General features: G+C 32.0%; 1 protein-coding gene across 6 annotated transcripts in view; it reads left to right on the plus strand.

Annotated features, from left to right (window-relative positions):
* The window catches only part of LOC122632984 (sodium/potassium/calcium exchanger Nckx30C), a 50,302-nt gene that overhangs the window by 14,723 nt on the left and 10,840 nt on the right, over positions 1 to 24,739 (plus strand). For 2 of the 6 annotated variants that reach the window (XM_043820346.1, XM_043820349.1), the window contains 2 exons: positions 6,807 to 7,086; positions 19,613 to 19,884. In XM_043820346.1, coding sequence (XP_043676281.1) covers positions 6,807 to 7,086; positions 19,613 to 19,884 — 552 coding nt within the window. The remainder of the gene's footprint in view (positions 1 to 6,806; positions 7,087 to 19,612; positions 19,885 to 24,739) is intronic. The other 4 variants (XM_043820347.1, XM_043820350.1, XM_043820348.1 and 1 more) reach the window with 3 other exon arrangements.

Here is a 24,739-nt window from a genome sequence, read left to right on the forward strand (position 1 = left end):
CTCTCTCTCTCTCTCTCTACCTATCTCTCTTTCTATTTAACTATCTTTCTCGCTCTTTCATTTGGCCTGCTTGACTCGCTACATTTGCCTAACGGTATACTCTTGAAATATTGCCAGCAACGATAAACGCCTACGCTTTTTACTTGATAAAACACTTTTCAAAAAAGAGAAATATAAAATGGAGCGAAAAATGTAAACGAAAAAGTTCTTATTTAAAACGTGATCTTCGTTATTATAAACGAAAGAAAAGAAACATAAACAATAACAGCAATATTATCTTGCATATCAGACGATATTTGTTCGAATCACGATGGGAAATTACAAAAATGTATAATTAGAAATTAGATAAAAAAGAAAAAAAAAAGAAAAAGAAAATCTAACAATACTATCAAGTAGTTAGAAATTATTGAAATTTATCTAGAAACCATTTTAACCCATTCGAAAGTTCATCTAATAAAATAAAATATATCTATATGTTGGATATAAAATATTATTATTATTATATATATATTATATATTAAATAATTTCAAAAAATATATTTATATTACACATAAACATAGATTATATATATATATATACATATATACTTACATGTTTCAAATATAATAATAGTTTCTTACATTAAACATATTATACATATATATATTTCTACATTGATTATAAAAGAAATTAAAACGATCAAAATATATCGTTAACCGATATTACAAAGGCTATTCATAAAAAAATAACAAAACACATTAAAACACTTTAATAGGTGACCTCACACATGATAAAATCCTTTATTCGAATTTTACCATGTAACACATTACCCACTCTCTCTCTCTCTCTCTCTCTCTCTCTCTCTCTCTCTCTCTCTCTCTCTCTCTCTTCGTTATACTAATGAGCCACGACTTGGCCGAACGTGTAATTAACTGTAATGCTTTTGTCGATAATAACGAGCCATTAATTATTACTTTACCAAGAGAAAATAAAGTGCTTGTACCCGATGAATACAAGTTAGCCCCTTGAGTTCCTTCCTCTTCTTTTCCTTCCTTTTTCTCTTTTTCCATCCTTTTCCTCTTCTATTTATTCCTCTTATTCCTTTTCCATCTCTTTCTCTCTCTCTCTCTCTCTCTCTCTCTCTCTCTCTCTCTCTCTCTCCCTCTCTTTCTCCCTTCCCTTTTTTTGATTACATTATCACGAAAACGACACAAAAGAATGTAATGTCTCGAAAACTCGACTAGAATCATGGCAAATCCTTTGTCGTATAGTATTGCTTTGTTAAATCGTTCAGCCCGGCTCGGCGTTTTCTAATTAGACGAATTGCTTCCTGAGATTTAGCAGACGTTTACGCCTTTCTCTTTTCTCAGTTCTTTCTCTCTTTCTCACTCTCTCTCTCTCTCTTTCTTTCTCTCATTCTTTCCCTCGTTCTTTCTCTCTCTCTCTCTCTCTCTCTCTCTCTCTCTCCTTCTTTCTCTACCACTTCTGGTACACTCGAGTACACAAACCACGACTTAAACATTACCCTTTAAAAGTTCTTAATATGTAGCTACACTCTTCTTACTCTTTCTTCTCTTTGTCAGTTCACGTTATTCACCTAAGTTTCGTCATAGCAAGCACCCCTTCTTCACTCTCTCCCCTTTTTTTCCTTTTCTTCTTTCTTTTTTCTCATCTCTTACGTTTATCTCTCTCTCTCTCTCTCTCTTTCTCTTTCTCGTTCTTTTTCTCTTTTTGTATCTCTCTGTCTGTCTCTCTCTTTCTCTTTCCATTTCCTTTTTTTTCTCCAATGTTTAGTAGCCGTTCTGTATTTCTAACATATCTAGGGTAAGGTCATGAGTCCGATTCCATGATATCAAGGGGACACGTGAGCGAGCATATATGTCGCGTGGACACGAAAATACATATACTACATACTAGCAAATGTCGTCAAATGTTGTTATAGTTGAAAAAAAAATTCTAGCGAAATAGAAACGTTTAGTTAATGGGTCACCTTCACGGAAGTACGCATTTTAAATCTTTCTTTTCCACGAACTTTTATTACCCCTTACTACTTTTTTCTCATCCCTATTTCGCTCTCTCTCTCTCTCTCTCTCTCTCTCTCTCTCTCTCTCTCTCTCTCTCTCTCTCTCTCTCTCTCTCTTTCTGTTATGTCTGTCTCTCTTGCTCGCATATTCTCGGATATTCGTGTTTATCCAAGAATTTTTTTCCTTTTTTTTTCCCAAAGAAACACGATGTCCTTTTCTCTCTTTCTCCCTCTCTCTCTCTCTCTCTCTCTCTCTCTCTCTCTCTCTCTCTCTTCCTTCCCTCCCTCTTGGAAATGTTCTAAAGATGTGTAAGAAAAAGCAAACGAAGAGGGAAAGAGAGGGGATTTCCTCTTACGTGATTTCTTTTTTTTTTATTTTTCTTTCTTTTTTCTCCACGCGTTGACGTCACGTTTCTTCTTTCAACACTCGGATATGAATCATTCTCCAAGTCCTAGAGCTTTGCACATCTCAGTAGCTCTATCTTCTTCTCTTAACGCACATTTGACGGCAGCTCGATGAGAACGTTACTAACTTTCTTCAATAAACTGGTTTGTTACGTCTATCTATCTACATATTTATCTATCTCCCTCTCTCTCTCTCTCTCTGTCTCTCTCTCTTTCTCCGCCTTTCTCTCTATCTCTCTCCTTCGCTATTTCTGTCATCTTCTGCCAAGAACAAGCGAATACATTTGGAATTTCGTCTCAGTTTGGCATTTTGTTCTTTTGAGAAACTCTCGTTTGAGTTCTCCTTTACAAGGTCGTGTTATCTTCCAACTAACTTCTCGACATATCGTAGACGTATTTGCATGTTACTCCAAATTTCATCCCTTTATTGTTGTTCTCTCATTAAATCGCGATTGCATAGAAAACAAATAATTTTCGAATATACAATTATTTCCTAGTATCTGATTTAGTTTCTGAAAATTTTTAGAGAATTACGTATATTTCCTGGATCTTCTTTTTCTCCTTCTTTTCTTTTTCTTTCTTTTTGTTTTTTCTTAAAGCATTACTGACAATTAGAGTAAGTGTTACGTAAATCTAACAATTAGCCTAATTCTTGTTAAGGGGCTCTTGAAAATATACATTTCTTTAATTCTTTCCTTTTTTTGTGACGATTACTAACAAAATTCTTGTGAGCCATGCGTGATGTAACTCTTGAAAAAATAAATTTTCTTAAATCTTTTTTCCTTTTTCTTTTTATCACGATTATCTTTAAATATGCGCAATGCGAATAAAAATTAGTTTAAACTTGTATAATGAACTTTCTTGATTTAAACTCTCGATGAAAACGATTTCTTTGACATTCTTTACTCTTTAAGAATGGCTGACAATTGCGTTTTAAAGTATGTATGATATAACAGTTACCATAACTCGTCTAAATTTGTCGAAAGTTTACGTAAATGATTTATCTTTTCTCTTTCTCTTTCTCTCTCTTTCTGTCTCTCTATCTATCTATTTGTTTCTCTCTCTCTCTCTCTCTCTCTCTCTCTCTCTTTCTCTCTCTTTGTGTCTGTCCGTCTTTTATAAACATACAAATTCCTCAAGGCTTCTCTGTAAACAATGACATCTATTCACAATTAGTATCTAACATCGTTCCGTTTTGCTTAGTTCGAGCAATAACTCCAAACGCGTTCAACGCGATAGCATAGAAAACTTTATCGAAGATCGAGGAAATTATCTGTTAGAACATTGGAATACCTGACACGTAATTGTTAAAGCAACTATTCAGCTGTAATTTGTAGTTAAGATAATGGATCTTCAATAATATTCGATCCTTAAGCGTTGCGATAACATTTTAGTATGAAGGTTATATATAAGTAAGTAAGTAAGTAAGTAAGTAAGTAAGTAAGTAAGTAAGTAAGTAAGTAAGTAAGTAATTAAGCAAGTAATTACAAGATTTTAAGAGAAAGAAGGAGAAAAGAAAAAAGAAGAAAAGAACATTTTCTTTATAATTATAATTACATAAATATGCCTTGGATGGAAATAGAAAGACAAGCAATAAAATAAGAAGATAAGACGTACTAATTTCTTTTATTTACATTTTATATACGTATGTATGTATTTATGTATCTACATTAAAACAACAAAGAAGGAAATCGTAGGTATGATCGATATAAGAGAGAAGCTTAGTCTGACAAGGTCAATTTTTCAAGGGTCATTATTATCTAAACACTTTATATACTCATCCAATATACTTTGTAATTACTCGATGCGTAGATACATATGTACATATGTACGTAGAGTAAGTAAGTACATACTTGTAATACAGTTATAAAGTATAAATAGTAAAATACTTACGAGCCTGTTATCGTCTCGTCACGATCACTTTGACGATATTATAACGTGTTTGATAATAGTGAAGATCCTTATCCGTGTGTTATGTTTTATGTCTATCAAAAAGGAAGCTTTACATTAAACGTGTATAGTAAGATACGAGGATATAGCGATAGGAGGGCGATTTGATAAGCGAGTTAAAACTGTAGTGTCATTACTTTGAAGTATGCCACTCTCGAGAAACACGTGTATACATATGTAGATATCTTTTTAAATACGACAATGGCGAACGTAACTCTTTGCTTTCGACACTTTTTTTGGCGAGTATCCCGATGTTAGAAATAAAAGTGAGTGCGACAGAGAGAGAGAGAGAGAGAGAGAGAGAGAGAGAGAGAGAAAGAGAGAGATTGCTTAGTTTCGTAGGCCACGTCTGCACTCATCGACACTCGACCCAGTATCCGTAGGAACGTGGCAAAAAGGGAGATACTAAAGGATATATAATGCCGTCTACCTACTATAAAATATTTTAAAATGAGAACAAACATCGCTTCGAGCTAAAGAATAGTCAGCAATAATCGAAGGACGAACGATGCAATTTGTATCTTACAATTTTATCGATTTATCTATAAATTTGTATATCTGAAAGTACGATATCTTGATAAATGATTATTTTTATTAATCAAATTTTTTCTTAATATATTCTCTTTTTTGTAGTTTGTAGCTATGTATATATTATTCGTAATATATATATTTATACATTTATATTAGGAAGAAGAAAGTTTAGTATTTATCTCTAATTAGATGTTTCTTTATAGTAATATAATTTATATTATCGTCATAGTTTCAAAGAGCAATTAATGCTGAACATTGAGACTTACGTCTAACTCGTTTTTGTGTTTTGTGTTTAATTTCAATAGAAATCTATAGTAAGAACGAGTTGAAAAGTTTTCATTGGTGTTGGTTCAAAATCCTTGTAAAAAAGCATTAAATAATTAAGATATTCGCTAATGAAGGTTTAAATTAGATTTGATATATATAAATATTAGACGTACGTATATCATATTCTTCAAAGAAACAATGAATAATTATAAAGAATTATTATTTTAAAAAACATTTAGATATTTCTCATTACTATCACGAATTTCACGATATTACGTATAATTTAATTAATAACTCATCATGAATTATAACAATCGAATAATTCTCATATAATAAAATAAAATAAATTAAATTTAGATATGAACGTCCATCAATCAATGAGAAAATAAATTAACGAGTGAATTTAAATACACAGTTAATTATTTAATCATTTTGAAAATTCTTTTAGAATTTTGATTCCCTTATTTGAAATTATCGTTGTGTGCTTCTTTATTAAGATCGTAAAAGTAATTAATCAATTATTTACATAATATTCTACTGTTTTAGTATCGTCTAATTAATGTTATTACATAAACATTAGATTAACTCGAATAATCGTAAAATTCGATAATATTATGTCTGATAAAACTAAATTGCTAATAGTTAGTTAATTATATATAGGAGGGACGACTAATACCAAACAACGATCAATTTAACGATACTCGTGTTAGTTTAGCATTCTACAACGATAGATCCCATGCAAGAGATTCAAATCGGTTCATTTTGAAGGTGGTTACTCGTAGGGTGGTCTCCGTTAATTAGAAAGTTCATTACCACGTCGCGCTGATAACGAGAACGTATTCGTGTTTGAATATTTTCGTAATTTCAGCATCGATAGACTCGAAAGTAAAAATTAAATGAGGAAAAAACAGAGATAAAAAGATAAAGAGAGAGGAAGAGAGAGAGAGAGAGAGAGAGAGAGAGTGAGAGTGAGACGTAGTGACCTTGCGTATATTAACCTTGCGTATATTAACTCTCCCATATTTATTTGATTTTTCCAAAGCATTTTAAATATATATCGCACGATTTCATTTAACCTTAAATTTAACTAAAAATAAGATAACAGAAAAAGACATTATCTCTGAAATAAAATTAGAAAAAAACATACGTCGGTCCCTACGACTCTCATAAGTGATTTCACTTGGAATTAGAAAGCAAAAGAACAAAAGGAAAGAAATGACAGAACGAAACAAACGTGCATATATAAAAACTCAATCAATAAACAAATTAATAAACCTACCCAATCCGATCCAAAGTAATAGAACTAAAAATATTAATTACGAACGAACGTTATAATATAAATATAATCGAAAAGAAAAAGAAAGAAAAATGTAAATATCCGTGTGTAAAATTAATTAGGGAAAAATTTGAGAAGAGATAGGTGAGAGGGTGAAAGAGTGAAAGAAAGAAAAAAGGATCGTAAAAAAGAATGGGAAAAAAGTAAATAAACAAACAAGTAAAGAAAGAAAGAAAGAAAGAAAGAAAGAAAGAAAGAAAGAAAGAAAGAAAGAACGAAAGAAAGAAAAAAAAGAAAAGAAAAGAAAAGAAAAGAAAAGAAAAGAAAAAGAAAGGCAGGTGTTAGCTGACTGAGAGAGACCTACTGTGTTTCAGCAGCATCCGAATGCAACCAACAGTAGCGAGACGAGCGTGGGTGGTGTATCGGGTGCATGCGGGAGCAGCGGTATGCCAGGAACAGGGGATGCTGGCTGCAGTAGCAGCAGGGGTGGAAGCAGCAGTGGTGCTGGTGGAGGAGCCGGTACAACCGGACAGGCCTGCGAACAGGTCCCTTCATCTCATTCGACCAGGGAGAGCCACGCCAAGTTCAGGCACGGCCTACTACAGCTTATGATCCATACGATCGATCCGCTCCACGACGGTCAGTCCCGCGCCGGTATACCAACTCCACACTCTATCACTCTCGCTTGCCAGCTTTCTTGCTTTTTGCTTAACAATGCACGCTCTATATTTTTTCTAATTTTTCTTTTTTCTCTTCTTCTTTTTTTCATCTTCTTCTTCTTTTTCCCTCGTTGTTTTCTATAGCTTCTCTTTCGTATTCTTCCTTCTTCCTCTTTTTCCTCCACCATTTCTTAATCTTCAGATTTTCTTTTTTCTTGACTACTCTCTCTTCTTTTTTTTATCTATCTATGTGTCTGTCTGACTATTTCTCTCTATCTCTCTCTCTCTCTCTCTCTCTCTCTCTCTCTCTCTCTCTCTGTTTCTTTCTTTCTTTTTTTTTGTCTTCTTTTATCTTCCTTTGTACTCGTTCCTATCTCTGTCTCATTCTTTTTCTTATACAACTCTTTCTCTGTCTCCTTTTCTCCATCTCTATCTGTCTATCTGTCTATCTGTCTATCACTAGCTTTTCTTTTTTCTTTTTTTTTGTCTTCTTTGTCTCCTTTCTTTTTTTGTTTCGCCTTTCTCTCGTGTCTTTTCTTCTTCTTTTTTTTTTTTTAATCACCTCATACCTCGTTTCAAAATCCCTTATCCTACGACGCTCTCAGCTTACGCAGTTCTGCGCAAACGCACAGCACGCTGCGTTTGTTCGTTCGAAAGCATCTTGAAAGTTGTCGACGGTCGACTTTTTGAGGTACATATATATATCTCTATTTTTCTTTCCCTTTTTTTGTCGTTTTTTTTATCTTTTTTTCTTTCATTTTGTCCTTTTTTTATCTTTTCTTCTTTTTTTATTTTTACCAGTAGTAGTAAGTACTGTTGTATTATCGAAGAAGATTTCTTTTTTCATTTGTTAAATTCCCGTAGATCGTTGAGTAGACTCGTTGACTTGTAATTACATTTTTTTCGAATTAGTAATGATCCAGTTTTGATTGTCGATCGATGATAAATTTTTTAATCTTGCCAGAATGATTTTGATTTATGAATTTTTAAGTTATCTATTTACTTATCTATGTATCAAGTATATTTGATTTGAATGAAATTACAATCAAGTTAACTGGATCATTATCGGTATGTAATTAGAATGAAGAATTATGAGAAAATAGTTTAGACTCCATTTTTGATAAAACGCTCGTTTATAATCGCGAATTCGGTAATTTTAATTCGTTATAAATCATTTACGTTTTTGTGCATACATACATACATATATATATATATATATATATATATGTATATCACTCGCGTATATTTCAAAATAGTTGCGTATATCCGCATTGTATTGACGAGCGTTTAAAAAGCGTAGATTAAAATTCAACCCTGACGAAAGAAAATGCAACCTTTCGCAATTTCAACCCTGTACAATCTCTCTTTTATATCTGTCTTTCGTTCGACTACGATAATAAACGTCAGCTGAGCTTTCTGAGCTTTTGAATAACGAGACTCGTACAAATATGTTATATATGTATGTATGTATGTATGTATCTACATTTATATATATTTATATATATAAATATATATATATGTATGTATGTATATAACCAAACAACGAGAATCGGAGTATGATCATTTTCAAGGTATAATTGGGAAAGTTTGTAACGCGTTTATGAAATTTGTAACCGTCCATGCGATCCCATTATGTTCTAGTTTGTTACCGAGATGTACACTTATGTACTCGTCTCGAGGTAAATATTGAATTAAATCAATCAGACTTCTATGATCTTGCAAATATTATATATGAGATTTTTATTTATTTTCTGAGATATATTTTTTTGTATATATTTTTTATATAATATTAACAATTTCTTCAATATTTATTAATTAATATTATTACATATTAGAATGGAGACTAGCTTACATCTAATCACAAATTATATTACAAATTATATAGAAACATATATATTTATGCATTTTATACAACATATATATTCGAAGATCAATAATCTTAATAGAAAATTGAATTTGATCTAAAATTTAAATAGACAGAACAACTTTAGAACTTTTCTGATCTCTCAAATCTAAGAAGAGATCAAACTTTATTATTAATTTATTATAAAATACAATACTTCGTTTTCTTTCATCAATCAGAATTATTTGTATTAATTTATGAAAAATAAATAAATTGAATTTCATTTTATTGAAATTAAAATAATACAAGATATGAGAAATACATATAATATATAGGCACTTTGTATTTTGAAGAGGTCAGTAAACTCAATAAGAAATTAAATAGAATTTAATCAAAAATTCGTGCTAGACAGAATAAGTTTGGTCGTATTGGCCAAATAGAAATCTTAATCCACCTAGAAGGAGGTAGAGTATGTAATCTCTAGGTAAAATTGATTTTGGAGTCGGTTTAACGTATTAAGAGGAAGGTGCTGGTTATATAAATGGGTCAGGTCAGGCGGTCATGAAAAAGAAAAGGGCGATCGTCAATTAGACAAAGCTTTCATGAGAATCTTCTCAGCAACGATTCTACGTATCCGAGTTGAGGAGGACGTGAAACCATGCGGAAGTAACATATATTGACGAGTTCTTCGTTCTCTTTCTGTTCCTTCGTATGCCTTCTCTTTATTTCTGTCTATCTATGTATATATACATGCATACATACATATATATATATATATATACACAAACATGTGTATGTATCTATCTCTCTCTGCCCTGTATTCACCCCATCCCTTTTCGTCTACCACGAAAGTGGAAGAGAATCTTCTCGTGAAAGCACGTCATTAATCTCGATTGCGTGGGAAATGTTCAATACCTGTTAAAAGAGAGAGAGAGAGAGAGAGAGACAGACAGACAGACAGACAGAGAGAGAGAATGTGTGTACACAGATATATCCGTGAGAGTGAAAAACGCTCGGGAAGCGATCTCTTTCCGATGGAAGGAAGAGGAATAAAAAAAAGGAGAAAAAGAATGAAAGAAAAAAAGGGAGAAAGAGAGAGAAAAAAAAGAATAGAAGAGACTAGATGTATCTCCTTTCTTTTTTCCCTTCGTCAACGACATTTTCACCACGGAGATCGTCGAGAAGGAATGAAACGAGAACGATGACGAATTGATAAATAGAAATAAGACGCATTGACAGAGATGAATATTCTGTAGCTTTTCGTACCTCAAACGAATTTGTAGAACGCGTTTTGAGTACATCCGGAAAAGTAGTGATGAATTTAGCTTTACGTTTGTGTTCTCTCTCTTTCTCTCTCTCTTTCTGTATGCGTGTTTATACGTACGTACGTGTGTGTGTGTGTGTGTGTGTGTATCGGGACCCTGACCTAGAAAGCTTCGTGTATCGATCGAAACTAGCGAATCCACGTTCTCGTGGGCTTGCCTTCCTTTTCCCTTCCTTTAACTTCGTGCCTTTAACGTCATCGAGACACCACGCTGTGCTGACATTCGAGATAACACTGTCACCGACAAAATTCTCTCTCTCTCTCTCTTTCTCTCTTTCTCCTTCTATCTCTTTTTCTTTCTCTCTCTTACTCTTTCTTTCCATCTCTTTCTCTTTCTCTTTTTCTTTTTCTATTTTACTCTTTCTCTTCCTCTCTCTCTCTCTTTCTTTCTTCCTCTCTCTCTCTCTCTCTTTTACTCTCTCTCTCTTATTCTCTTTTTTGGCCTATCCCTTTTTTAGAGTTAAGAAGAGGTAAGAGGGTTGAATTTGAAGGGGGTAGCTCTCGCCAACGATCCTGTGGTAAGCCGATCGGAGCTCCTATTTAATCCAGATTTCACTCCCTTTTTCAGCCCCTTTTACAACATAGACCCTTTCTCGGTCGATGCTTTTAGTCTAGGCCACGAGACGTTCCACTTCCAAATCAACAGTCATTGTCAAATAAATTCTCTTTTATGTGTGTGTGTATGTCTTTTCTGTTAAGTAATTCGGTCGGTTTTAATTATCGATTAAAATTTTATTTACTATGTTGTTAATCTTTCTTTTCTTCTTTTTTCTTATTCTTTTTTTTGCTTTTTTTTTTCTTTGAAATTGTACAATATATTCATTCAAGTGTAAAGAATTCTTTTCTAAAATCGCGTGTTCATTTACTTGTAAACATTTTTCTCTTTTTTGAAATCGCACATCGTAAAGAGTTTTGTGAAATCAAAAAAAAAAAAAATTTGGATTTAATCCTTTCTTTCTGCTTTTTCTTTTTTTTTTTTTTTTAATTCGTACAATACGTTCACTTCATTGCGAACGTCTTTTATAAAAGCAAAGAATATTTTTTAATTCACGATTGAAACTCGATCATTTAGAAAATCGAAATAAACTCAAGAAAGATTGAGATATTTCAGAGGTGGAGGAGGAGAGAAAAAGAAAGAAAATAAATTTATTGGGCAATAAATATGGTACTTCGTAACACTCTCGTAAATTTTATATTAATTATTGTTTCTTTATTTTTTTTTTTTTTTTTTGAAAAACACAAGAAGGACGTAATACGACAATAAGTAATTGCATAGATCGAAAAAAGTAACTTGCCTACTTTTCTAATTTTCCGACCAATCGACTTGGACTTTTCGTAAAGTAGATCTGCTCTCTGACTTTAATCCGTCGTTATTAAAGTGTCAGTTCCACATTTAGACGTGAAATCTTTCATGCGGAATGTAAACCAATCAGAAAAAGAGAAAGAGAGGGAGAGAGAGAGAGAGAGACAGAGAGAGGTCACGAAGAAAAAGAAACGACGAGAGTTTGTACTTTCGTAAATGTTCATTATATTTTGAGTTAAGCGACATTTATCTGAAAATTTTTCGAGCAACAATTTTTCGTGATTATCAACTTTCTAACAAATTAAGAGTTACCAGTTTCAAAATCTTAGCTAGAATGAAGTTTAATCGAATGATATCTGTCTGTGTGTCTAAAAAAAAGAACTAGATGCAATAATCAATACATAGATCGTTCAAAAGAAAATTTTCAAAATTCATCGACTTGAAGATGTTGTTGAATTAATTACTATATCATCGTGTTACCTTGATTCTCCCTGTATATTGTAATATATAAATGAATTTTCACAGATCGTCGGACGACAAACAACGATCTTTTTTTTCTCTCTTACCTTTTTATTCTTTTCCTTTTTGTCGTGGCCTCCATTTTCTCCATTCATGCGAATTTTTTTTCTACATCCTTCTCGACGTTTCTCGTTAGCATACGATGAACGCGAGTCGACGAACGTAACGAAGGGCAGGACTAAAAAAGAAAATCTAGAGAACAATAGACAAATGGATTTGTTCCGTTGAATAAGAATTGGAATGTACGATTGATTAAAATGTAACATTCACATGCACATAGACGCAAATAAAAGAGTGAACTAGAAAGAAGGAAAAAAGAATCAAGGCAAACTCACTTTCGTTTATTATTATTTATTTATAAATACACATCTGATTATTAATAATTAATCAGTAAAATCTACTTCATATTTAAAAGAAATATATCATTTTTTAAATAATAATAATAATAATAATAATAATAATATATATGCATACTTAATATATCTAATTAAAATAAAAATAACAAATAATATATACACACAAATATATAGAAATAAAAATTCGAGTATAGTTGCAAGTGTAAATACACTTAAAAATTATAAAATGATTATAAATCAAATTTATATCTTTTTAGTATATATATATATATATATATATATATATATATATATATATATATATATATGAAATAAAATTCATATATATCTGAGATATCTTCCAAGTACTCATAAACGTTTGAAATATATCGCAGTAGATTTTCAACACGAGTTTATACTCGATCTCTAGTGACTACTTTCGATTCGCATGAGTGAACACGTCGAGTGTCTTAACATTTATTGCCGAAATCAACGCATGAGTTGTCACTTTCTCACACTCTCTCTCTCTCTCTTTCTCTCGCTCTTTCTCTCTATCTCTATCTTACTCTCTCTCTCTCTCTCTCTCTCTCTACTTATCTACATATCTATCTATCTATCTATCTCTAAGGAATAATGTTAACAAACGAAGCCAAGGTGTTCCTTAACTTGTATGCAATTTACTTTGAACAGTTTGAACTTAGTAAGCAAAATGCTCTTTGAGGTTTAAGCCTGAACCTCAGGAGTTTCCTACGATCTCTATTTACGTAGTTAATTACAACTAATTGCTTTTCAGCTACTTATTTCTCTCTCTCTCTCTCTCTCTCTCTCTCCCTCTCTTTCTCTATCTCTTTCCTTGACTTCCATTGTCTATTTTATCTATCACATTTACTTACTCAACATTTCTATTTCTCATCTACTAAAGAAGTCTAATGGAATACTCTAATCTAATCAATCAATTAAATACTATTTAATTTTCATATTGATTGCTTTTATAATAATAATTCTGATAAGTAATTACTAACTTGCAATGTTTAGATAATATTAGTAATTAAAAAATGTTCAAAGAGAGAAAGAGAGAGAAAGATGCTTAATTTAACTTGGATGGTAACTTCGACAAAGATAGTCAATAAAATCTTGATTAATCTAATCTGATCCAATTGGATGATACAATTAAATCCATTTTAATGTCGATACCGATTACTTTCTATTAATAATTCTCATTAATAATTAATAACTCGTGATATTTCGATAATATTAATAATAAAAAAAATGTTCAAAGAGAATATTATTTCATTTAACTTGAATGATAACTTTGACAAGGATGGCCAATAAAATCTTGATTACTTTAATCTGATCTAATAATAATACAATTAAATGCATTTCGATTTTCATATTAATTGCTATTATTAATAAATATCCCAACGTAAATAATTAATAACTTGTGTATGATATTTAAATAATATTAATAATTGATATTAATGTTCAGAAAGATAGAGAGAGAGAAAAAGAAGGAGAGAAAGAGACAGATTTATATATGTGTATAAATAAATAATTCATTTAATTCGTATCATAATTCCGAGCAAAGTAAGCCAATAAAAGGTTTCCTCCTTTTTTAAATTTAAGATCGTCGACATTGTAAGAGTGAAAAGTTCTTCGTTCGTACTTCAGACGCACTCGTAGTTACGCGAAGAAAACAAAACTCTAGTGTTTACCTTGATAGAACGTCGAGGTGGTGTTAGTAGTAGTAATAGTATATATATATATATATATATATATATATATATATATATATATAAGAGTCCACGAGTAACGGGGTCCTGTTGTGTGCGAGCATTCGTTCTAAGAGCTAGTACTCGCAATCGGTGTTATGCGAAGGCGGCAAACGTTAGGTTTGGTCGATCAATCAAATGGACTTTTGCATTAGAATTAGCCTCTTGTGCCCACGCGAGACCTTCGTAAAATTCGATACTCTTGAGAATAAAATTATCGAATATCTAAAGATCAATATGTTGGTTTTAGATTCACCCACATATGGACAATCAAATATCAAAAATTGTGATTGACTATTACCTTTACTTCGATTTTTGTTTTGTTTTTTCTCTTCTTTCATTTTTTCTTTTTTTTTTTATTCTTAACATCGATTCGCGAATTTTATAAGATAATTCTTGTTCGTATCTGACGTACGTATTTACGTACGCAGTATGAATAATGCCAAATAAAAAAACAATGTTATCGATTCGAAGAAGATGTTATTAAAAAAACGTATAAGAAAAATCTTACAAGAATATCATTCAATTTTCAATAACGATTGAAACGTCTTACTCATACGATCGTTTATATATTTTCTACATATGTTTATATCATTAGTATATGTTTGTATTGCGTACTTACGTATGTACATACGCAGAATGAGTAATACCAAACAAAAAAACAATGTTGTCGATTCGAAGAAGATGTTATTAAAGAAACGTATAAGAAAAATTTTACTTCACAACAATATCATTCAATGTTCAATAACGATTGAAACGTCTTAGTCATACGATTGTTTATATATTTTCTACATATGTTTATATCATTAGTATATGTTTATACTGCGTACCTACGTACCTACATACGCAGTATGAGTAATACCAAACAGAAAAACAATGTTATCGATTCGAAGAAGATGTTATTCTTCATCCGAGTTGGCACGATAAGAAGAAGACATTCGTCAGTCGAGAATCAACCATCTTCGAGTAAGGATTACCTATAATTACTAACGGCATCGAATCGGATGTCGGTTGAAACAATATTTACCTTTAACCAAGGAAACGATATTTTCAAGGTTCCTTTGACCGTACCCGTCGTCACTATTGTTAGAGAAGTATATTACGTTACAGAAAATAAAGACGAAAATAACGTGAGAACGGCTTGAGAACGTGCTAATAAATCCAATTACTTTTTACCTCTCGCTTGTCGGAGTGCTTGAGAAAATGCGACTAACGACGATTCTCTCTCACTCTCTTTCTCTCTTTTGAAGAAGAAGAAGAAGAAGAAGAAGAAGAAGAAAAGAAGGAGAAGAAGAAAAAAGCAGAAGAAGGAGAAGAAGAAAAAAAGAAAAGAGAAAAAATGAAGAGGAGAGGAGAAAACGTTACGTCTTCTTCATTTAATTAATTTTTCCTTCTCGTTAATCAACTCGTCGTAGTCTTCGTCGTCACTTTCTTAATTTCTTTCCCTTTTTCTTCCTTTTTTTTTCTTTTTTTTTTAATTCCTTAGGTTTGGAATCTCGAATTTTTATCAAGCTCCATTTACTTTTTAGACGAGAGATATGTTAATCCTTTTCTTTTTATCTCTCTCTCTTTCTCTCTTTATATCTATGTCTTTGTCTTTGTCCCTGTCTCTCTCGGCGTCTTTATTTCTTTTTTTTCGTTAACTTAGAAGTCGATACAATACATACGTAAATACAAAAATGTATGTTGTACGTATACGTAAATAGAAAAATGTATGTTGTACACACACATACACACACACGCACACACACATATATATATATTTCGAGCTTTGCCATCCTGACTAGAGTTCTACGTCTTTCTTTTCTCGCCTCGTTCATACCTTCAGGGATGAAGGCCACTCACGTTAGCTTTTTCTGTTTGACCTACTACTACTACCACACTACTACCAACACCACTACTACCGAAACCAATCTCAACAAGCATTGGCTGGATGTGCGATTGGTCGAAGTTTCTACGAGGAAGGGTAACTGGCGAATTAGATACCTCTTCGAGCTCTTTAAAGAACAATACAAAGAGCTTCTCTCTCTCTCTCTCTCTCTCTCTCTTTCTCTTCCTGTGTTCTACATCGACTTGTTCTTAAGATACATTAACAAGTCCTTTTTTATCCTTCTCTCTTTCTTTCCTTTCCTTTTCTTTTTTCCTTCCTTTCTTTTTGTATTTTAACGAGTCCACGAATCGAAACATCGTTCGGAAAATTATTCATTTTCGTCGATATTTATATATAAATATAGACAAAAGCATTAAGGAATATTTTCAGAATGTCGATATATTAGAAACTATGTATAGAACTGTTGTGTGATTTTCAGATATTTTCACGTTGTTCAAACACGTCAGAATTCTTTAGCATTTCCTTTTTGCATCGTTGATTTCCTTCTTTATTCTCTCTCTTTCTCTCTGTTTCTCTCTCTCTCTCTCTCTCTCTCTCTCTTTCTCTCTCGCACACTTTGTTTTTCTTTTGGCAAAGTAAGGATTGGATGAAGCTTGAACGAGTCATAGTAACTGACAAATTCGAAACTTCTTATAGTTGTTCCATGTGAGAAGCGAACTGAAAGTAGAGTATCCTCGATATTCTTCGACACGTGTTATACGAGAATGTTGAATAGAAAAGGGCCAATAATTACAAGGTCGTACACTCGAACACAATCAAATGGAACTTTAAGAAAATTAAATATCGTATTAAAAGAAAGTTTTTTTCGTCATGCAAGAGAGAATGAAAGAAAGAGAAAGAGAAAAAAAAAGAAAAAGAGAGAGTGATTGGTATTCTTTATTAAGAGGAATTGTGTACATAGGATTATCAATGAGTGAGCATTTTCTAATCGATTTTAATGTTTTAAAATTCCTCTGGCATTAATAGATCTACTTTTATTAATTAGGAGTAACGTTGATTGAAAAAAATCAGTGGATGATTAATAATATGTATTTATGTACATATATACAAATCTATATATAGTAAGCGAAAGAAATATTCAAAGATTTTTTTTTTGTAATTGGTGATTAATTTGTTTGAAATCATTGTTGTCTGAGATTGATCTTATAAAAATGTATATAAAAATCGAACGATCCTAAACTTGTTTTTTAAAGATCTATGAAACGATTTGATTGAAACCATTGAAATATAAAGTATCAGAAAATTAATATGAAATTAGACGGGATAAACAAATATTTATTAAAAAAATCAGAATTATTTTTTAATATACATTTCTGTGATTATATATACATGTATGTATAAATGTATGTATGTGTATATACATATATATAATTAGGTATTTATTCTAAGTATCATCTTTATAACTTTATAATTCATTTTTACGCTTGAACAACGGCCATACGAAACGGCTTTTAGCAATTAATTGGAAAAGGGATATTGTTAAAACGATGCTGGATATCCGGTCGATCGAACGATAATCGACAGTTCACGTGTAAATGAGGTAACTCGTGATTAAAGGACGAACGTACAAATTTAGAAGCGAAAGAGACGCAAAAGTGCCGTCGTTTCTCGAGTTTAACTAATTAAAGTGAGACTCAGTAGGTATATACATCGATCAATTCGTATGTGTGTATCGTATATATATGTTTCATCGTGAGAACTTGGACCTTTAACGCGTTAAGGGACATAAAAAGGGCTCTTCTTGGTCATTTATAAATATAACATTAATAATCAACCGATAATTTAATATGTTGGGTACTTTTTTGTATTATCATTGTAATCAGTAATAACAATAATTGGTAATATTACAAATGTTTGAATAGTTACTAGTATTAATATCTTCTAATTAGATCTAATAATTCTAATGCCATACGTATAATCGTTCTAATTCGTAAATCTCTATAATCTACTAATCCTGATAATTTTAATACTAAACATTTAATAATTTTAAATTCATCTTCTTCGATATCTCATTCATTTATTTCGTAGAATAATTTTAATAATTTTAATATATCGAGTATTTTAATGATACAAATTAATCGTCAAATTATTTTAATTAAGATTGATAGATAAACATATACATTTATCGAAAGTAATTTTTTTAAACAGGATTTAGCAGAAAACAAGCAAGCGAACAAGTAAAGCTTTACGTACTTTGCACGAAACGATTCGAGCGAGCTAATCCGATCGTAAGGGATGAAACCTAAACGTCGTTCGCGTGGAAAGCTTCGGACGTTATCGCAGCATGCTGCCATAAGTCGTAGACGAGTGACAAATTCGCTTGAGCATAACATCGAAAGAAATTGCATTAACATTTTGCTATTTAACAAGTTAATATGAATTATGCTACTTTTCATTATTTTATATTGTCCATACACATATTAATGATAGTACATTATATCAACAAATGTAACATATTAATTACGTTACTAAATTTTTTTCATCGAAATTTTATTCTAAACATTATTATTTTTTTTAAATACATTATATATATATATATAATATTAATTATAATACATTAACGTAATATGTTAATTATAATGAAGAGTATTACGCTTCTTTAGCGAATGAAAATAAAAATGTTGAATTAAAAATTAATTTGAAGTATATATGCGAGCATTCATCGAAATTGCAAAATATTAATTAATCGTTCGAATAATTAGAAAAACAATATTCGATAGATAAAGTAAATATACGCGATGATCATTGAAATTTCAGTATCGATTAGAATAAAACGAAGTTGTACTTACATAGTGACCGTGACAATCGTTTTCATATATTTTTCATCGGTCGCTAGCTTTTGCATGGCTTTTCCTGGCATGCCTTTAACAACATGAGGGGCCTTGTAGGTAGTATAGTAATGCGATTGATATTGATATCAATGAAAATCGCAAGAGGGTAGATTCCAGTAGATTAGAGTAATGTAGTACAGTGTTTTTCAGATTCGTCTGACTCGTTATTGTAAACCACAAAAAATCATAAAGAAAACTTACATCGAACGTTAAAAAATGATTGATATGATCTCTTTAAAAAATACTGTAATAAAAAAAAATAAAGATTCTATCAACGATATGAACTAATCCTAATGAGATAGAAAACCGATCAAACTGATAAGATTTTTTTCTTCGATATCATCTTAAATTCATTCTTAATATTCATAAAGAATGAATTTAAATTTCATTCTTAAATTTCATTCTTAATAATACCTACGTATATTTTCTTCGAACTACTCTGTATAAAATTGTTATATATATATATATATATATATATATATATATATATATATACATATATAAACAAACAAAAATAATGCAAATAGCAAATATATTTCTTCTATCTTTTTAATCGACTGATAAATTTATCGGAGAAAGATCAGACGATTTGGAAAACACTGTTGTAGAAAATTGGGTTGTGGGTGGGGGGTGAGGGTGGGAGTGGGGCTGGGTTGGGTTCACGCTCCGCTCTTATTAACCTGCATCATTTTTGTCCACTATTTAGGTAAGGTGGACGAAAAAGCTACGCAATTGCACGCGATAGCGTCTTTGAAGGTGTTACTGGATGCAACGAAGCCTCACAACGGTGCTGCGACCTCGACAGCGGCCCATTATTCCGGTACATCCTCCAAGGAGACTACCCTACAACTTCAACAGGGTTCTCAGGGTACCACAACGACCACCACCACGACAACTACCACTGCTGGTACCACAGTTGGCATTCAGGAACTTCCAAATGGCGGTATAGCCGCTGGTCTCGACGCCGGCCTCGAATCGGTAATTCTTAGATGTATATCGGGTGTCCAACTTGTTCTGATCGTTTTATATTAATACATATAGTATTTTTAGTTACGTTTTAGACGAACTATAAACTATAAAGTTATTTCTGTCGGATGTAATAACTTCGCATTGTTTTCTTCGAAAATAATTCTTATTTATTTAATTAATAATCGTTTCTTCTTATTCTTTTCTTTTTTCTTTCTCTTTTTTGGAAGATGGAAGTTTCATTTATTTAACACTTTGCAGTTTAAAAATTTCGATAGGGATTTATTCGATCGATTAATCACTCGGAGAAAAACTCTGATATACGATTTGGCTTATTAAAATATATCCTTTTTTCTTCCTTTTTTTAACTCGTTTCTATGTCCGATACTTCGTTTCGTCTTCTCTTTCTCTTTCTTCGTACACGCAATCATCCGAGACAGAAAATAAATCATTGAAATTCTAACTCAAAATCCTAGATTAATTACATCAGGACATAGCTTTCTAATAAATCGTTATAGGATCGAACTAGGACACCCAGTATATGTCATCAATCAGTACATACTTCGAATAGTTTTCCCGCCTGCTAACATTCCTTCCTTCCTTCCTTCCTTCCTGTTTCCTTAAGATATCCTTCGTAACGTCTCACGTGACCAATCTTCATTCTTTTTCTTTCTTATTCTACGAAGAAATATGAAGGTGGTTTAGTAAAAGAGAGAGAAAGAGAGAGAGAGAGAGAGAGAGAGAGAGAATAAGAGAGTAGAAAGGGAGGTTAAAATGGGAGGAGGGGGCTTAGGTAGGGGGAGGAAGATTAACGGGATAGGATACTTCGCTTATTCGTTTGCTAACGACAACGAGGTCATTGGGTCAAATTGAAAGGCATTAAAAGTAAACTTATTTTTAAACTGCGTTATGTATGAAGAGTAGGAGGAGGTTGTTAGGAGGAGGGAAAAGGAGGAGGAGGAGGAGGAGGAGGAGAATGCTTCGTTATTCGCAAACGAGAACATCGTTTGACGTCAAACTCTTGATATCTTTCTCGATGTTGCGTGAGAGTGCTCTCTCTCTCTCTCTCTCTCTCTCTCTCTCTCTCTCTTTCTCTCTTTCTCCTTCTCTGTCTTTGTCTTTGTCTCTGTCTCTGTCTTTCCTCCTTTTTTTGCTCATAAGGAAATGCGTTACTACGAGATATAAAGAATGGTTCGATGCTACGAACTACGATCGCTCGTTTCTCAGCCCTTTAACATTTTTTTAACGATCGATAAAGTGCATTTAGAATTCTCTAGTCAATTATTTCCATTTTATATCGACTAATCGAACGAGTACTTTCATGTTAATCGTCGGTACTTATCAACGTATCAAAGGGATATTTCCTTTTTCCATTTTTTTTCTTTCTTTTTCTTTCTTTTTCTTTCTTTTTTTTGTCTTCTCTTCTCTTTCTTCTTTCTCTTTTCCCTTTTTTTGTTTTCTTTTTTTTTTTTTGGTTTAGTTAACCGGTCAATTAAACGTCGATTAAGAATCTTGATTTATTGACAAGACTCGAAAGAATTCGTTTTGTTCTTTTTTCTTTTTTTTTTCTTTTTTTTTTTTTTTTTTAATTTCTTTAAGCATTAATCAGAGGACTATCGATAAAGAACACATGTTGTCTGGTCAATAGTGTCCTTGTACTACTTAGATACTAAGGATAAGTGCAAATACGTGTATCGATTTGGGAAATAAGAAAAAAGAGAAAAGAGAAAGAGAAAGAAGAGAGAAAAGGAGAAAGATTTGTAGATTTTAATAATTTTTTTCTAATAATTCGTCTGCACTGTCGGCTTTAAGAAGAAAAAAGAAAAGAAAGAAAAAAGAACGGAGAAAAGAGAAATAAGAAAGCGGAAAAGAAAGGAAGAAAGAAATAGAAATTCGAAAGGAAAATAAATATAATTTTTTCTTCAGTTAATATAAATCAATTGAAAAAATTGATATCCTCTTTTTAATAATAATGTCAAGACTATTGTTAATAACGATTAGAAATTCGGAAATAGTTTCTCGTCCTCGTGTTCACGAAGCGTGCGAGACCTAAGTAAAAAGCATTTGCCTCGGAAGAAAACGTTCAATAGGTTTTTAGATAACAACGACGAATGACGTAAAGAGTCGTACGTATATACATATGTACAATATAATATATACATATGTATGTATTGTATATATGTACAATTGTTACTCTGGAAAAAAAGGAGGGTACGAAAGAGAGATCGATAAATTTTTATCTACTTCGCAAATAGACAGCAACTATATGTATATGTATATGTACATATATGTGTATATATGTATATGTATACATACATACCTATATACCTATCTATCTACCTATTTATCTACCTATCTATCTATCTCTTTCTGTGTGTTTCCTCAGGGAAAAGCGTATGACAGTTGGTAACTGTAAAAACGTAACGACCAATATCGGTCCCTGTCTTGGCTAGGCTTGTTTATCAGATCCTATTAAAATTGTCAAACCTGGCATGATGGAAAATCAAATATCGAGTAATTCGTATAGATCACGATGACGCTAACTAGAGACATTTTATTTGACGATAGTCATCTATAAAGTCATCCTTGTCTTTGACTCGTATCTTTGAACGGATTAGAATTTTTCTCTATTATCTATCGTTCCGTTCTATTTTCTCCGTAAGAAGATTATGTATGATATTTGTTTTTGTTTCGAGTTAAAATATTTATACGATTATATATATACATGTAATCTTTATGATTTATTTCAAGAAGAACACACAGCTGTTACCTTCTTATTCGTGTTTCGCTATATTCCATTCCAGTTTATTCTTATACTTGAAAAAGAATCGGAATTTCAAGCGAGATCCGAAGGCTTCCTGTAAAATTTTATTTCTAAACTACGTTACCTTTCTCGTAAATTGTCTCTTTTATGGGCCACCTTTTATGGAGATATGATATTAAATTCAAAGACAATGTTCGAATATATTTCAATAAAAAAGATAGAAAAAAATAGATAGATGGATAAATAGATAGATAGATATAGAGATTACCAGAAGAATATTCAATCTATTTTTGAACTATTTTATGAACAAACATGAAGCCTAATCACGATTCTAATTCGAGAAACATTTTCTTTTCTTTCTCCTTCTTCAAACATTCTTCTCTCTCTCTCTCTCTTTCTCTCTCTCTCTTTCTCTCTCTCTCTCTCTCTCTCTCTCTTTCTCTCTCTCTCTCTCTCCTTTAGTCGGTTTGAAGAGGAGAGAAGCTCTTGCTTTTTTTCACGGCTAAAAATCGACCGGCCAAATCTTTTTCGGCTTGATATTAGCTGCTGGTTTCAGGTTGGCGCCGATGGCAGAGATCCTCCGGCCGCTTTGTCCTAAATGAGCGAAAAGGCCTTTTCATTTTGAATGCACCGCGGAATCTAGGTCAATGCTGGCTACACCCTCCCCTACCGGCAACACTACCAACACTAACATCCACCAACCATCATCAACCTACACCAACAAAGTTGTCTTCTCTTTCTCTTTCTCCTCCTCTCCTATTTTCTACGTTGCATTCGTTGCAACTTGCACTCTTCTACTACTATTACTACTACCACTGGTATTACTACTATTACTAGTACTACTACTAATACTGCAACTGCTATTTCTTTTCTACTCTTACCAACGTTCGTTACGAAATTCCTAGTCGGCAGGTTTTTCACTAGAATTTCGGATTTTATAGAAAGGAGACACACATACATATGCACATGCACATGCACGTACTCTCTTCCACGGTCATTTTTGAACTATGACTCCCCTCTCCTCATTCTATCACATTTTTTCCTTCTAAGATATCAAGAGATTAATAGATAGGTCTGTATTTAATTCTTTCAATTTTTTGTAAGGTATATTATCTACTCATTTTTTTTTTTTACAGCCATTGTTACCCGTCTTCCTTCGGTTCTTCGTTTCGTTTTGTCTGTTTCTTTTCTTTTGTTGTTATCTTTTCTCTTTTTACTTTTCTCTTTTATTTTATTTTATTTTATTTTATTTTATTTTTTTTTTTTTGAATGAAAATCATCCGACTAAAATTTATTGCGACTGATGTCACGGACCTTTTAATTTTTCTTTATTTCGTGTTTCAAAAGAGCCGTTATTTGCCGTATGAAAATAATTTCAAAAGCTTTTGCAAGTTGCGTTAAATTTTTTACAATTTTCTGCGGTTAATCTTTTAATACTTAATTCTGCGCTTCGATTCTTTATCCGTCTCGTAAAAAAAAGAAGAAGAAAAAACGAAAAGGGAAATAAATCAAAAAAGATCGAAAGTTATGTTACATTTTTCCATACAGTTCCTGTATCACTAATCTTTCATTTCTCTTGCATTTTTATTTCGATAAAAGTTACCTCCATCCCATGAAAATAATAAATGGAGGAAGATTGAAAAATTATCTAATATTTTTTACCTCGGATTTGTCCGACCAATCTTTCACTTTTTAATTTAATTTCTATATATTCTTCAATACGTTATTTATAATATAACAGGTTAAAATTATAAAAAAAGAAAAAAAAAGAACGTTGAAAATACTACATTAGACTTTGTACGGTTCTTGTAATAATTCTTTATATTTTTAATGTACTTTTGTAGATCTTTCTACTGAAATTATTTTATATGGGTTTGAATACGAACACGTGCATCCAGTACACGTCGTTACGTTCCTTCGAACGACGTCTCCGCGTGTGTAATTGCCGCTCCTCGTGTTATAAGGCACTAAGTGTAGAGAGAAATGTAACAATTTTGGTCGCTTTAATGAGTACACGTGCTCGCCACTAAAATATTTCTCTCTCTCTCTCTCTCTCTCTCTCTCTCTCTCTCTCCTTCTCTTTCTCTTTTGCCCTTAACACAT

This window comes from Vespula pensylvanica, chromosome 11, assembly GCF_014466175.1.
Source record: "Vespula pensylvanica isolate Volc-1 chromosome 11, ASM1446617v1, whole genome shotgun sequence".
In the NCBI taxonomy this organism is placed as follows: Eukaryota; Metazoa; Arthropoda; class Insecta; order Hymenoptera; family Vespidae; genus Vespula; species Vespula pensylvanica.